The sequence below is a fragment of the Larus michahellis genome, chromosome 8, assembly GCF_964199755.1.
Source record: "Larus michahellis chromosome 8, bLarMic1.1, whole genome shotgun sequence".
Classification (NCBI taxonomy): Eukaryota; Metazoa; Chordata; class Aves; order Charadriiformes; family Laridae; genus Larus; species Larus michahellis.
This window is the reverse complement of record NC_133903.1, coordinates 56087608-56100103: the sequence shown is the minus strand read 5'-3', so window position 1 is coordinate 56100103 and position 12496 is coordinate 56087608. Positions and strand designations below refer to the sequence as shown.

The 12496-nt window shown below is 50.4% G+C and overlaps 1 protein-coding gene across 1 annotated transcript in view; it reads left to right on the top strand.

Moving 5' to 3' along the window:
- WLS (Wnt ligand secretion mediator) overlaps positions 1–12496 on the top strand; it is a 39690-nt gene that overhangs the window by 15243 nt on the left and 11951 nt on the right. Inside the window, exon 2 of the mRNA XM_074597494.1 lies at positions 3686–3958. Within this exon, the coding sequence (XP_074453595.1) occupies positions 3686–3958 (273 nt within the window). The remainder of the gene's footprint in view (positions 1–3685; positions 3959–12496) is intronic.

Genomic DNA, 12496 nt, shown 5'->3' with positions numbered 1-12496 from the left:
AGGGTGGCTAATGTGACACCCTCCTACAAGAAGGGTTGGAAGGAGGATCCGGGGAACTACAGGCCTGTCAGCCTGACCTCGGTACCAGGAAAGATCATGGAGAGGATCATCTTGAGTGAGCTCTCACGGCAAGTGCAGGGCAGCCAAGGGATCAGGGCCAACCAGCAGGGGTTTAGGAAGGGGAGGTCCTGCTTAACCAACCTGGTCTCTTTCTATGACCATGTCACCCGCCTTCTGGATGTGGGGAAGGCTGTGGACGTCGTCCGTCTGGACTTTGGTAAGGCCTTTGGCACCGTCCCCCACAGCATTCTCCTGGAGAAGCTGGCGAATCATGGCATAGACAAGTGTACTCTTTGCTGGGTTAAAAACTGGCTGGATGGCCGTGCCCAGGGAGTTGTGATTAATGGGGTGAAATCCTCTTGGCGGCCCGTCACCAGTGGTGTCCCTCAGGGCTCAGTTTTGGGGCCCGTTTTGTTTAATAGCTTCATCAATGATCTGGATGAGAGGATTGAGTGCACCCTCAGTGAGTTTGCAGGTGACACCAAACCAGGTGGGAGCGTTGATCTGCTTGAGGGTAGGAAGGCTCTACAGAGGGACCTGGACAGGCTGGATCCATGGGCCAAGGCCAACTGTAGGAGGTTCAATAAGGTCAAGTGCTGGGTCCTGAATTTTGGTCACAACAACCCCAAGCAACGCTACAGGCTTGGGGCAGAGTGGCTGGAAAGCTGCCCGGCAGAAAAGGACCTGGGGTGCTGGTGGACGGCCAGCTTAACATGAGCCAGCAGTGTGCCCAGGTGGCCAAGAAGGCCAACAGCATTCTGGCTTGTCTCAGGAACAGCGTGGCCAGCAGGAGCAGGGAAGTGATGGTGCCTCTGTACTTGGCGCTGGTGAGGCCTCACCTCCAGTGCTGTGTTCAGTTCTGGGCCGCGCTGTACAAGAGGGACGTTGAGGTGCTGGAGCGTGTCCAGAGGAGAGCGACCAGGCTGGTGAGGGGTCTGGAGACCAGGGCATGTGAGGAGAGGCTGAGGGAGCTGGGCATGTTTAGCTTGGAGAAGAGGAGGCTGAGGGGAGACCTCATTGCCCTCTACAACTCCCTGAAAGGAGGGTGGAGAGAGGTGGGTGTTGGCCTCTTCTCCCAGGGGAATAATGACAGGACCAGAGGAAATGGGCTGAAGCTGCGGCAGGGGAGGTTTAGGTTAGATATTAGGAGGAATGACTTTACTGAAAGAGTGGTCAGGCCCTGGCACAGCCTGCCCAGGGAGGGGGTTGAGTCCCCATCCCTAGAGGTGTTTAAGAAACGTCTAGATGTGGCACTTCAGGGCATGCTCTGGTGGCAGAGATGGTAGGGGTTTGGTTGGACTCGATCTTAAGGGTCCTTTCCAACCATGAAGATTCTGTGATTCTGTAATATTTCAATACTTGTCACTTGCTTTACAGCATTTTTACAGTATTCGGTTAATTACATAATTAGGTAAATTTAACCTACTTTATGAGGTTAAATTTGCACTTAAAGTTTTGAATTTCAAGTCTTATTTTCGTTTGAAAAAGGGCTGGATAATTTTGGGTTTTCCCCTAAATGTCACTTCACAAACTTGTATCACATCACTAGAATTTGAAGAACTTAAAGCTAAAACAGAAATAAAGAAAAGTCTTTTTTCTTTTTTTTTTTTAACAGCTTAAAAAGAAAGAATTAACCTGTTCCATCTGCTTCTTAAAACCTGTGAAGCTGGAAGAAATTCATTACAGCCCGTCCAGTGGTACCTTCCTGGTAACGCTTCAGAAAACAGGACGGTTCTGCTTTAATTGCAGTGAAGTCTATTGGACGTTAAAGTGCGTTGAGCTGGTTGATGTGCAAAAAAATACTTCTTTCTCTGACAAAAAGGGGAATGGATCCGTAAGGGACAGGGGAATTACCGACTTTCTGATCGCTTGACTTTCTGACCCATGGAAGCCCCTGGGATCGTACCGGGGAGATGAGGAACTGGAGCATCTCCAGCTCTGCTCGTCCCCATGGTTTCCCAGTTCTGTGATGCATTAAAATATTTATTTCCCAAATGATATTTGAAACAGGGCAAGAACCACTGTCATAAGAATTCTTTGCGTGGAAGAACTAATTTGGAAATATATTTGAGTTTTAAAAAGCCTTTTCTTTCACTCAGACTGGGAGGTGGTTCATGGTGGAATTCTGGCCGAAGGTGGAATGTTATTTATCTTTTTTCTGCATTCATCCCTATTGGTACTTCAGAGTTTCTGACTGTTTCCTAATCAATGTAAAGCCCAAGCAGTATAAACACCCATAGTTTTAACGATCCCATCTGGGATGTTAGACGTTATGGGTGTCCTGTGCACGTACACAAAGCCTCGTTGCTTGTTGTGGTGCTGGGGACGTTTCAGAGCCAAGTTCTCCGTTCTGCTGCTTTTCTCCCAATATCTCAAAAAAACCACCCCTGTGGCTATGGAGAAGAGAGAGGCAGATCTTTGGTTGTCATAGTCATCATGCAGGGACACCTCCCACCAGCCCAGGTTGCTCCAAGCCCCGGCCAACCTGGCCTTGAACCCCTCCAGGGATGGGGCAGCCACAGCTTCTCTGGGCAACCTGGGCCAGGGGCTCACCGCCCTCACAGCCAACAATTTCTGCCTCACATCTCATCTCAGTCTCCCCTCTTTTCAGTAACTTGCATCCCTTGTTTGATGTCTTATGGAGGTAGGACCATGAGCAGCGTGATTAGAGAAGCAGTAAAAATACTGGTAGTCTTTCTAAACAGCACTGCCACCTCCAGCAGTGGTGGCAAAAATCCATGAGAATGGTCTATTGGTGATGGTGCCCATGGGTGATAACCTCAAAGGATAGAAACTCGTTTGCATTTAGCTTGGTTTTCCGAAGGTGTTTCGCGTACCTTACTAATGGGAGCTATGTTGGGGATGAGGATGTGCCCCCGCGTATAGCGGGAGCGTGAAGTGGCAGTGGCGCTAGTGCCGCGCTGCCGTGAGGCTCATCATCCCTGTGGACGACGAGATGGTTTATGGCCCAGGGAGGGCTGCACCACCTTCTCCGCTTGGAGTGCTCCAGACCACGTCGCTGGTGGGCCTGAAAGTAAGTCCAGAATTAATGCAGCGAAATCCAGTTTGTCCGTGCTGGGAACTCTTTTATTTCCCTGATGTTTTTAAAAAATGATTGCGTGATTCGGCGGGGAGAAAAGCCTTCCTCCTGCCCAGGCAAACGCGTGGCTGTGCGCGGGTTCACATCGCCGCGGTAGGTCTTGCCCCCGGCTCTGCGGTACCGCAAGGTCCGGGATTAGTTCATCTGTCTGGGTTTGGGGATACCCACGTGCTTCGCAAGTGGATTTCTTGAGTGAGCAAACTGGAAGAGCGTATGCGCGGAAAACGATGCCAGGAACTTTCCGTGTGATTTCGGTGTGACGGGGGTATCTGAGACTGAACCGGCGGATTCCCACTGCTTCAGCTAATCCTAATTCGATCCCACTACAAAGTCAGTAATATGCCTGTAGACGTAATAAACCTAATTGCTTAACTGCAGGATCGAGGAGCTGTGAAAGGGAATCATTCGATGCGTTTGTTTTAAATTACCTTCAGACAGCTGAATGGGGAGCCCCACACTTTGATGGGGAAACCACTGTGTACGATATCTGAAGATGCTAAAAACATGGTTCTCTTCCGTTTGCAGCTCCCAGCCCCACTACAGCTGTCCCTTACATGTCAGTGAAGTGCATTGATGTGAGAAAAAACCACCACAAAACCAAGTGGCTGATGCCCTGGGGACCCAACCACTGCGAGAAGCTCAAAGACTTCGACGAGGCGGTGAGCAGGCAGATCGAAGCCAACGATATCGTGTTTGCCGTGCACATTCCCCTCCCCAGCAAGGAGATGAGCCCCTGGTTCCAGTTCATGCTTTTCATCATGCAGCTGGACATCGCCTTCAAGATGGACAACGACCTAAGTAAGTCACTCGCCATCGTTCGTTAGATGCTGGCTGTGGTCTCACTTCCCAGTGTGTTTCTCTTAAGGTTGCTTTTCTCCCGCGCTGTATGTGAACTGCTATGGTGCCTCCGTAGAGCGAGGTGATACAGGAGCATGTTCTGAAGGTGGGAATGAGACATGCCAATACGTATCTTTGCAGGGAGAGCTGCTCGCACTGTGCGAGCAAGTAGCTGAGCAGATGATGAGCAGGTTCCCTGTTTTAAAGTATGTAAACCATCAGCAGCTGCACTGGTTTATAATTATAGAATTGTCCATGTTGGAAGGGACCTTTCAGATCATCGAGTCCAACCATCAACTGAACGCTGCCCAGACCCCCACTACCCCACGTCCCTCAGCACCGCGTCTGCCCGGCTTTTCAATCCCTCCAGGGATGGCGACTCCACCACTGCCCTGGGCAGCCTGGGCCAAGGCTTGACAAACCTTTCCATGAAAAAATTTCTCCTAATATCCATCCTAACCCCCCCGGCACAACTTGAGGCCGTTTCCTCTTGTCCCATGGCCTGTTCCTTGGGAGAAGAGCCCGACCCCCCCTGGCTCCCCCCTCCTTTTAGGGAGCTGTAGAGAGCGAGCAGGTCTCCCCTCAGCCCCCTTCTCTCTGGTTTGGATGTTTCGGTCTGCGCAGAGTTGGTGAAATGCAGAGTCATGAGACTTTTTCTAATATTTTTTTGTTTTGTTTTTACAAATGTCTGCCCCAAAAATCCTTTCTGCAAAGACTCGAACTACTAGTTTCCCAGTGCTGAAGACTTTAAGCCATGGTATTTCGCTCCGTGTTTGCCAAATGTTTTTGTGTGATGAGTTTCTAAACGATGAGCTGTCGTGGTTTAACCCCAGCTGGCAACTGGGACCACACAGCCTTTCGCTCATTTTACCCACCGTAGGGCAGGGAGAAGAGGGAGAAAAAGGAAAAAAAACAAAACCTCATAGGCTGAAATAAAGGCAGTTTAATAGCACAGTAATGGAAGAAAAAAAAAATGTTAAAAGAACATACAAAAATAAAGTAATGCCGTTAGTCTCATCACCTGGTGATGGGTGGCCCAGCCTGTGCTGAGCAGTGATTGCGGATTCCTGCCCCCCGCCAGCCCCATGTGTATATATACTGCTGTCTGTGGTGTGGGATATTCCTTGGGCCAGCTTGTCCTGTCTCTGCTCCCTCTCAGCTTCTGTGGGAAGCTGAAAAAAATCCTCGACTTAATATAAACGTTAATTAACACACACTGTTCTAGTTGTCGCTATCAAATTAGGCTCATACTAAATCCAAAAGACAGCAGCTACTAGGAAGAAAAATTGACTGTGTCCCAGCTGAAAGGAGGACAGGGCCCAAGTACTCAGTAAATGAAATTATTGATCCATACGTGTGCAGGAGGAGCTCGTAGGAAGGAACGCTCATGTCTGAGCGTTTAAACACACGCTCTCCCTCGGGCACCAGCTGCAGAAGAGTTGATGTTTATTTACCAAGCTTTTGTCATGACAACTTTAACTTCTTTAGCATGAGGTTGGTTGTTGGTGAACTGAAATAGTTGCCCTGCCTTCCATCAATCCTTGTGATACGGTTTTTGCTGGGATTTGGTGCGTGCAGACGGAAAGTACCTTCTGTCCCTGAAACTACAGTGGCCCGAAGTAACTGGAAAACTGTATGGGTACGGGAGCTGTGGAGGAAGGTGTCTTCCTGGGGTGCACCCTTAGTTCCTGAAAGAAGATAAAATATGGAGTTGGAAAAACAAAATAAAACCTCCATATAATAAATAACCTGCAAAAAAATCTGCAAAATGGTGTCAGGAGCAGCAGGGGCAAGACCGATCTGCCCCTTGCTGAAAGAAGAGTTGTACCCGTGCCTGTGGTTTAAAGCGTTTGGGGAAAAATCCCTCTCCCTAACAACTCTAACCTAACAACAACTGAACAATTCACTTCTCAATCCGGACTGCTCTGGGGCTTCTGTAGCTCTTTCTCTGGCTGCAGCCTGTCCTTGCTGTGGCTCTGGTGGTCCCGTCACCACATGGTGGATCAGCTCCGGGAGCAAATCTGTCCCAGTAGCCGGGCTGGGGGCAGGGAGCAGCACACGCGGGTGGAAGCTATTTAATGTATCACCATTAAGATAAGTTAAAAATGAGACTGTATAAAGCCTACTGCTGTGTTCTTAACCCTATAATTATCTCTGAAACACAGAGGAGAGTAGCTTTGTAATTTTATTAAGGTCTCAGCTTCTCAGACTTCAATAGATGACTGTGTTTAGAGAAATAACGCTTTGTTCTGAGTCTTTTAAAGTCAAACAGCTGAGCTGGAGTCGGTAACCGGCTGAGCACCTGGGAGCAGGTTGCTAAATGCTAAACAAGCCTTTGATGGCATTTCTGCTGCAAGGGCAGAGCGCCTTGCCTTCAGGGCATTCTTTGTGCTGTTCAGTCACCAGGCCCTTCAAAGGTGGGAGCTTTTTCTGAGATTGAAAAGCAGAAAAGCTTGTCTGGGGCCACCCTCTGGGTAATAAAAGCAAGGCTTGGGGTGAGCCCTGCCACTTCTGCAGCTGGGGAAGGCTCAGTTTCTGGTCGTTGTCAGTTCAGTAGCGGCTGCTGTTCCGTGTTTATAAGAAGCGTTTGGAGATGAGGGACGTGAATCCTTCCTATGGTGGGACCTTATTGGGCACATCCTGAAGGTTTTCTTTCGTTGACTGAAGAAAGTCTTTTAAAACGTTCTTTTGCTACGCTTCGTGCCAAGCTGAAGGCAGATGTAAATTAAGTGTAAAATCTAAGTAAGTAGTGAGTAACGTGCTTCTTCCTCACTAGATTGGATCCAAAAAAATACAAATAAATCTTGTCAAGCCAAAATAATTGCATGTGTGTCTCTGTATCTTGCTTCTAACTTTGCATTAGTGTTAAGAACTTCATTGATCAGGTAATTGGAATTGGCTCCTCAAGAGAGGTAACACTGAAGATGTGAAATAACCTCATTTCCTCTTTTAAATCGACCCTTTGAGTTTCTTCTCTCAAGCTTTAATCCAAGTCCTCAAAGCCAGACCTCAGTGGGCTGGGGTTTTTTCCGGGGGCGCTGGCTGCCGCAGCCCTGTGGGGAGAGGGATGGGGCAGGGATGGACGTCGGGGTGACTCATGGGCTGGATGCTGGCGCTTCCCCTCGCCTCCGGAGATGGAGTCATCCCTCCGTGTCATCCCTCCGTGTCATCCCTCCGTGTCATCCCTCCGTGTCATCCCTCCGTGTCATCCCTCCCTGTCCAGCCGGTGAGGGCTCTCCCAGGGTGCAGGGAAGCGGAGAGCCACCGGCATCCCGAGGGGGGTCTGCGCCCTTCCGAGAAGGAACCAGCCTTAATCGCATTCCCCTTGGGAACTGGGTCTGGACTTCCCTAATGCAGCTGTTTAAATGTTTTTGAAATGCAGATGTTCTCACAACGCAGATGTTCAGAAGCTGAGCCACTTCTCTTGTGTTTATCCCTCATGGAAAGCTGGGAGAGACTCAGACTTGCTGTTTCTCCAAGGAAAAGGTTATTTCTGTGTCCGAGCTTTTTTTGATGCGTTGTGCATTCAATTATTAAAAAAACCCTTCCCCAAGCAGGGAAAGGCGGCTGCGATGGAAAGCTTCGTGCCGCTGGCAAGGACGGCAGCACCTGCGAGCAGGACCCGCTCCCAGCGGGATGCAGGATGCTCTGCTGCGAGCAGGGCCTGCGGGAAGCGAGCGGTTGGTGTACGCGGACACTGGCTGCTCTCCGGCACTCGCACATCCGCGGGGGAGCGGCCATCCTCTGGTTTCCAGCCCCAAGAAATCTGTGCACAAAAGGCTGCTTTCAAGCCGAAGTGTTACTGCGCAATTGGGTCTGGTTCCCATCGTTGGGTTTGAGGAACACCTTTCAGGGGAGGGATGAAGGCCGTTCAGCTCGTCGAGGAGCGTTCTCCAAAACATCAGCTGTCCTGGGAAGGATGGTCCCTGCTCCCAGAGAGGACGGGGTGAGCCGGCTCTGGGAGCCACCGCTCCTTCCCACCGCAGAGCAGCGCCGTGGCCGTCCATGGCCGGGGTCGCTGGTGCCGAGCGCACACGTCCCGGTCCCGGGCAGGTTGGGCGCTCAGCGCTGCTCCCGTCACATCACTTCAAAAATCCATTCCTGCTTCGCTTTAGTTGTTGCTTGTGGGCACATCTTGCTGCCGGACGCTCATGGGCAGGGTACCTCGGAGCAGGATGGGAGAGGATGTGCTGCGAGCTCGCAGGGGATTTCTCTGTCTTTCTTTTATTTATTTTTTGGGCTGGTCTGCTGCCATGGGTCCGGGCTGTTCGCGCTTGGCAAGCTGCCCTGTTCTTAACAGGGAACATCAGTCCTTCCCTCTGAGCGGCTTTGCAGCACGGCCGTCTGCGTGCCAAGGAATAATTCACTGGGATCCATCCTTGGCTGGAGCAGGGACCCGGAGGCTGCTCCCTCCCCACAGCCACAGGCTTTGGGAGCGCCCGGAGCCAGGCTCTTCCTGCCTCAGTTACACCTTGGGGAAAAGGAAACCTGGAATGGCTCAATATTGAGTTTCCATCTCGGAATGCAGTGTCCCCGTGGGGTACAGAGCCGTGGCTGCGCTGCGCTGGGCGTTGGATAGTGACGCCTCCATCTATCGGGTGGCGTAACAGCGTGGAGGGGCCTTCACGAATCCTCAGTCTGAAGAAAAACCCCACTGGTTTTCTTCTCTTTTTACATCTAGTGAACTTCAGAGGTTAGTAAGTGAGAACAGCTTCTGGTTTCTTTGCTGTTGGAAAGCAATTGCGTACAGGCGGACGGCTGCAGGCTCCTGTTCCAGCTCATCCAATTTTGGTCTCTTTGGTAGGTTTTGTAATTTCAGAGAGCCGGTGAAGCATGGAAGGGTAATGCAAATAACGCCAGCGTTTCTTCTGTTTGCTTGCGGCTGCCTCCTTCCAGGCAGCTGTATTAGTATGCAGCTGGCACAGAGCCGTCTTCTGCAACAAATTCGCTATTTTTAGACCATTGTAACGCGAGCGACGATGCCCGCTGCTAATATCGCACTACGAAGGGAATTGTGGAAAAGATCTCGGGTGCTGAACGTCTGGCAGTAACACGCCAAGGTGAAAAAAGCATCTGTTGGTGGTGCTTTGGAGCACGGGAGGTGGCGGGGGGGGTCACGGCGCCTCGCAGCCCTGCGGGGGGACAGACCCTGGGAAGCCCCGCAGGAGCGCGGCTTCTCGTCGCTCATCCCTGGAACCCAAAATCGTCTATTCCGGCAGGGTTTTCAATATAATCCTATGATACCGGTGAGGTTGACACTGGGCGCTTGAGCTGCTACCATCAGGAGTGATGTACCAGGCTCCAAATTGTCTACAGATCTGCCATGGCAAGGTGAATCTGGAGGCATGAAGAGGTGCTCTGACACGGTCCTTGTGTGATGAAGTTTCCTGGCACGGGTGATTCCATCTCTCTGAATAAGACAGATTTCGATCTCCTTATTTCTACCTTTTATTGTTGGGAAATTCCGGAGAATCTCGATTAACATGCGTGGAGGAACTGAACAATTGCTTTCCTCGAACACGTTATCCGGGAGGCTGAACGCAGGTTTGCAGTAGCTTTTTCTCGTCCTTCCTTGGCATGCATTCCTCCTCTTCTGCTGGGGCTCAGCCTTGAATAATTAAATACTTTATTCTCTGTCAGCGCTCCCAGAAGTAAAAACTGCCTTGATGGTCAGCCTCTTGCCTCCTGCTCACTCCTCCCATCTGCTGTTTTGATGGTAAATAACACGGTTTTAAACCACCTCGCTTTTATCTTGGAGCCAAGCGTGGCGGAACAGGAGCTGCTGGTTCTCCCTCTGCCCCGTGCGTGTGTCTGCGGGCACGGGCACGTTCCCGGCCCGGAGCCGTCAGCGGTGTCAGCGTCGGGCACGAAAAGGGCACCCGCCCACCCAAATCGTGTTTGGTATTAATGTGAATAAGTCGTGAATCTTCTTCAAATTCAGTTCTCTGCCGAGGAGGGTGTCACTGGCCTTATTTCTGTCTCTCGGACAATGGGGACTGCTAATGACAGGCTGCGTGGACTGGCGTGGGACTGGCCATCTATCCGTATATTTGTGTATATGTGTATACATATACGTATGTACATATTTTATCTTGAAGAGTCTTTGTACAAAACTCTGTTGTAATGGGAGGTGTTACCCTGGCGCAAGGACTGATGGAAATTCAGAGGGAGATTCTAATCCCTTGGTCTGGAAAGGCGCACACTGCCATTGTCTCCTGCCTCCCTGCTCGACGGCAGCAGCAACGTTTGGATTACAAAGATGAAATAATGAAAGCTGGTTTTGTTGGATTTAATCCCAAGCATTCCACTTGGTTTTATGGCTTCTGAGATGGAGTTTGTAGTTCTCTTTAGCCGGGCCAAGTTCAACCTTATGTTCCCATTTATCTGTTTTGCTGGTCTCCTAAATAGCGGATCTGAGATGGCAAATTCATGTTTCATGGAAACCTAACTAAGGGCTGCTGTGGAAGGGAACTTGGTATCGATCCGGACGGAACAGATCATGCGCGCGAAAAAAATGCTCAGAAGAATCTTGCTGCATCCACATCAGATGCACCAGATCCACATCAACAGAGCCACCTCCAAATACTGCAAACAGCAACTCCAAACCACAGATCCCATCCGTGCCCCTTCCCATCGTTCTGGAGGAGACTGCTACCACATACTCCCAGGAAAAATATAACTGAAAAGGATGATAAATATATGGGACACGCAGCGCTTGAAAGACTCGTGCTTACTCGTAGATATGCAGCAGCCGCCCTCCAGAATTATGAAGACCAGATTTATTCTGGAGCTGAACTTCAAAGCTCCTCAAGAATTGATGTGTCTCTGCAGCCCGTTCCCAGAGCAGGCAAGCCCTGTCGTCGCACAGACTGGTCCCAGTGAAAAGCCATGGGCCTTGACAACGTGTACAGTGCCTTCTGCCTCCCCGCGGGACCGAGCACATACGGCGTCGGCCCGTGCGGCGACGCAGCCCTGACGGAATGTGTGTGTGTGTGTCAGCTCGCATCTGCAGAGGCGTTTCTGAGCTCAGGAGCGTGCCGCAGCGCGCTTCCCGGGAGCTAGCAAGCATGAGCTGTCTGCAGGGAGAGCATGGTGCTTCCACACCGGCGTGGCAAGTGCTTCTGTAGCCATCTTCCAACGCTTCTCCACGGCGGGTGGTTCTGTAGCCATCTTCCAACGCTTCTCCACGGCGGGTGGTTCTGTAGCCATCTTCCAACGCTTCTCCACGGCGGGTGGTTCTGTAGCCATCTTCCAATGCTTTTCCAACAGCTGTGGCTCTCAGAGTTTGGTGATCTATGAAAAGAGCCTAGGTTGTAGCAGGCACATGCTCATTTCAGAACGCGTTCCTCTTCCAGAGCCATCCCTGGGATCTGTGCCTGGTAAATAGGTGGATTTTATGTCTGGTGGAGCTGGAACAGACTGGCCTGGGGTTTTTAAAGCATGGTTACATGTTGCTGCTTGGCAGGCTTCGACCGTAACTCTCAATTTCATGAACTTGCTCGGTTACGGCACCTAAATAAGTCTGTTCTAGCCCCATTTCCATCTTGCAGTGATGACCTCTTGGCAGCAAGAGCATGTTTAAAAGCAGTTACACCCCGTGCTCCTGCTGTGAACGTGTCCAGGAGAGGACGAGCTGACTGTTTCCATGCAAATTTGATGTGGTGAGATTACCTGGGCATATAAACTCTCTGGGTGTTTACCGACATCAAGTTGGTGCTTCTGTAAAGGCAGAAACAAGCCAGTGGTGCTGCGGGGGGTGTGTGTAGAGGGGAGGCCTTCAGAAGCCTTACTGTGTGTGAGAGAAGTTAAACAATACATACAGAAAATATGAACTCCGTCCTCATTTCTGCGGTTATGGGCCATCCCTTTTTCCAGCAAGGCCAGCATAGCTAAACTTCAATTTTTTAATTTTCTTTTTAAAGGAACTTTGTGTAGTGTTTTCTTATCACTCTGGCAACCCTGGCTAATCTTCTAAGAGCCGGGGATCCTAGGAATGGGCAATGGTGAAGTGATTTGGGCTTTTGGTGATGCATTTTGACCTTTCCCTGCCGCCTCCCTTCCCGTCCCACCCAAAGACCTCCGCGACCCTTTTTGTTTCTTTCATAAAACGTCTCCCTGGTGGAATACATCTTTGTTAAGGGGCGTATTCAAGACCTTTGTATTCAACATGTCGGGCTTCAATGTTTATGGATGGTGAACCTACAGCCAAAAGAAACCTAAGGTCATATCGAGAGAGGACTTCTGCGATCATACCTGAATGAGCAAAATGTCCCATTAGTCGCGTGGTTTCTCCTTTAGACAGTCCATCTAACCATACAGACAGTTGTATACTTCATCTTTTTTGTGGTTTTCTGTAACAAAACACTGTTTCAGTGATGCAATACAGTTGTTTCCTGGAGCGGAAGGACCTATTGCATTACCTGCAGAAAGTCAATGTTGAAGCCTGTCCTACTGTCCCTCTGCCAGCCCGCGGTGAAGAGGCTGCTGGGTGGCTTTTGG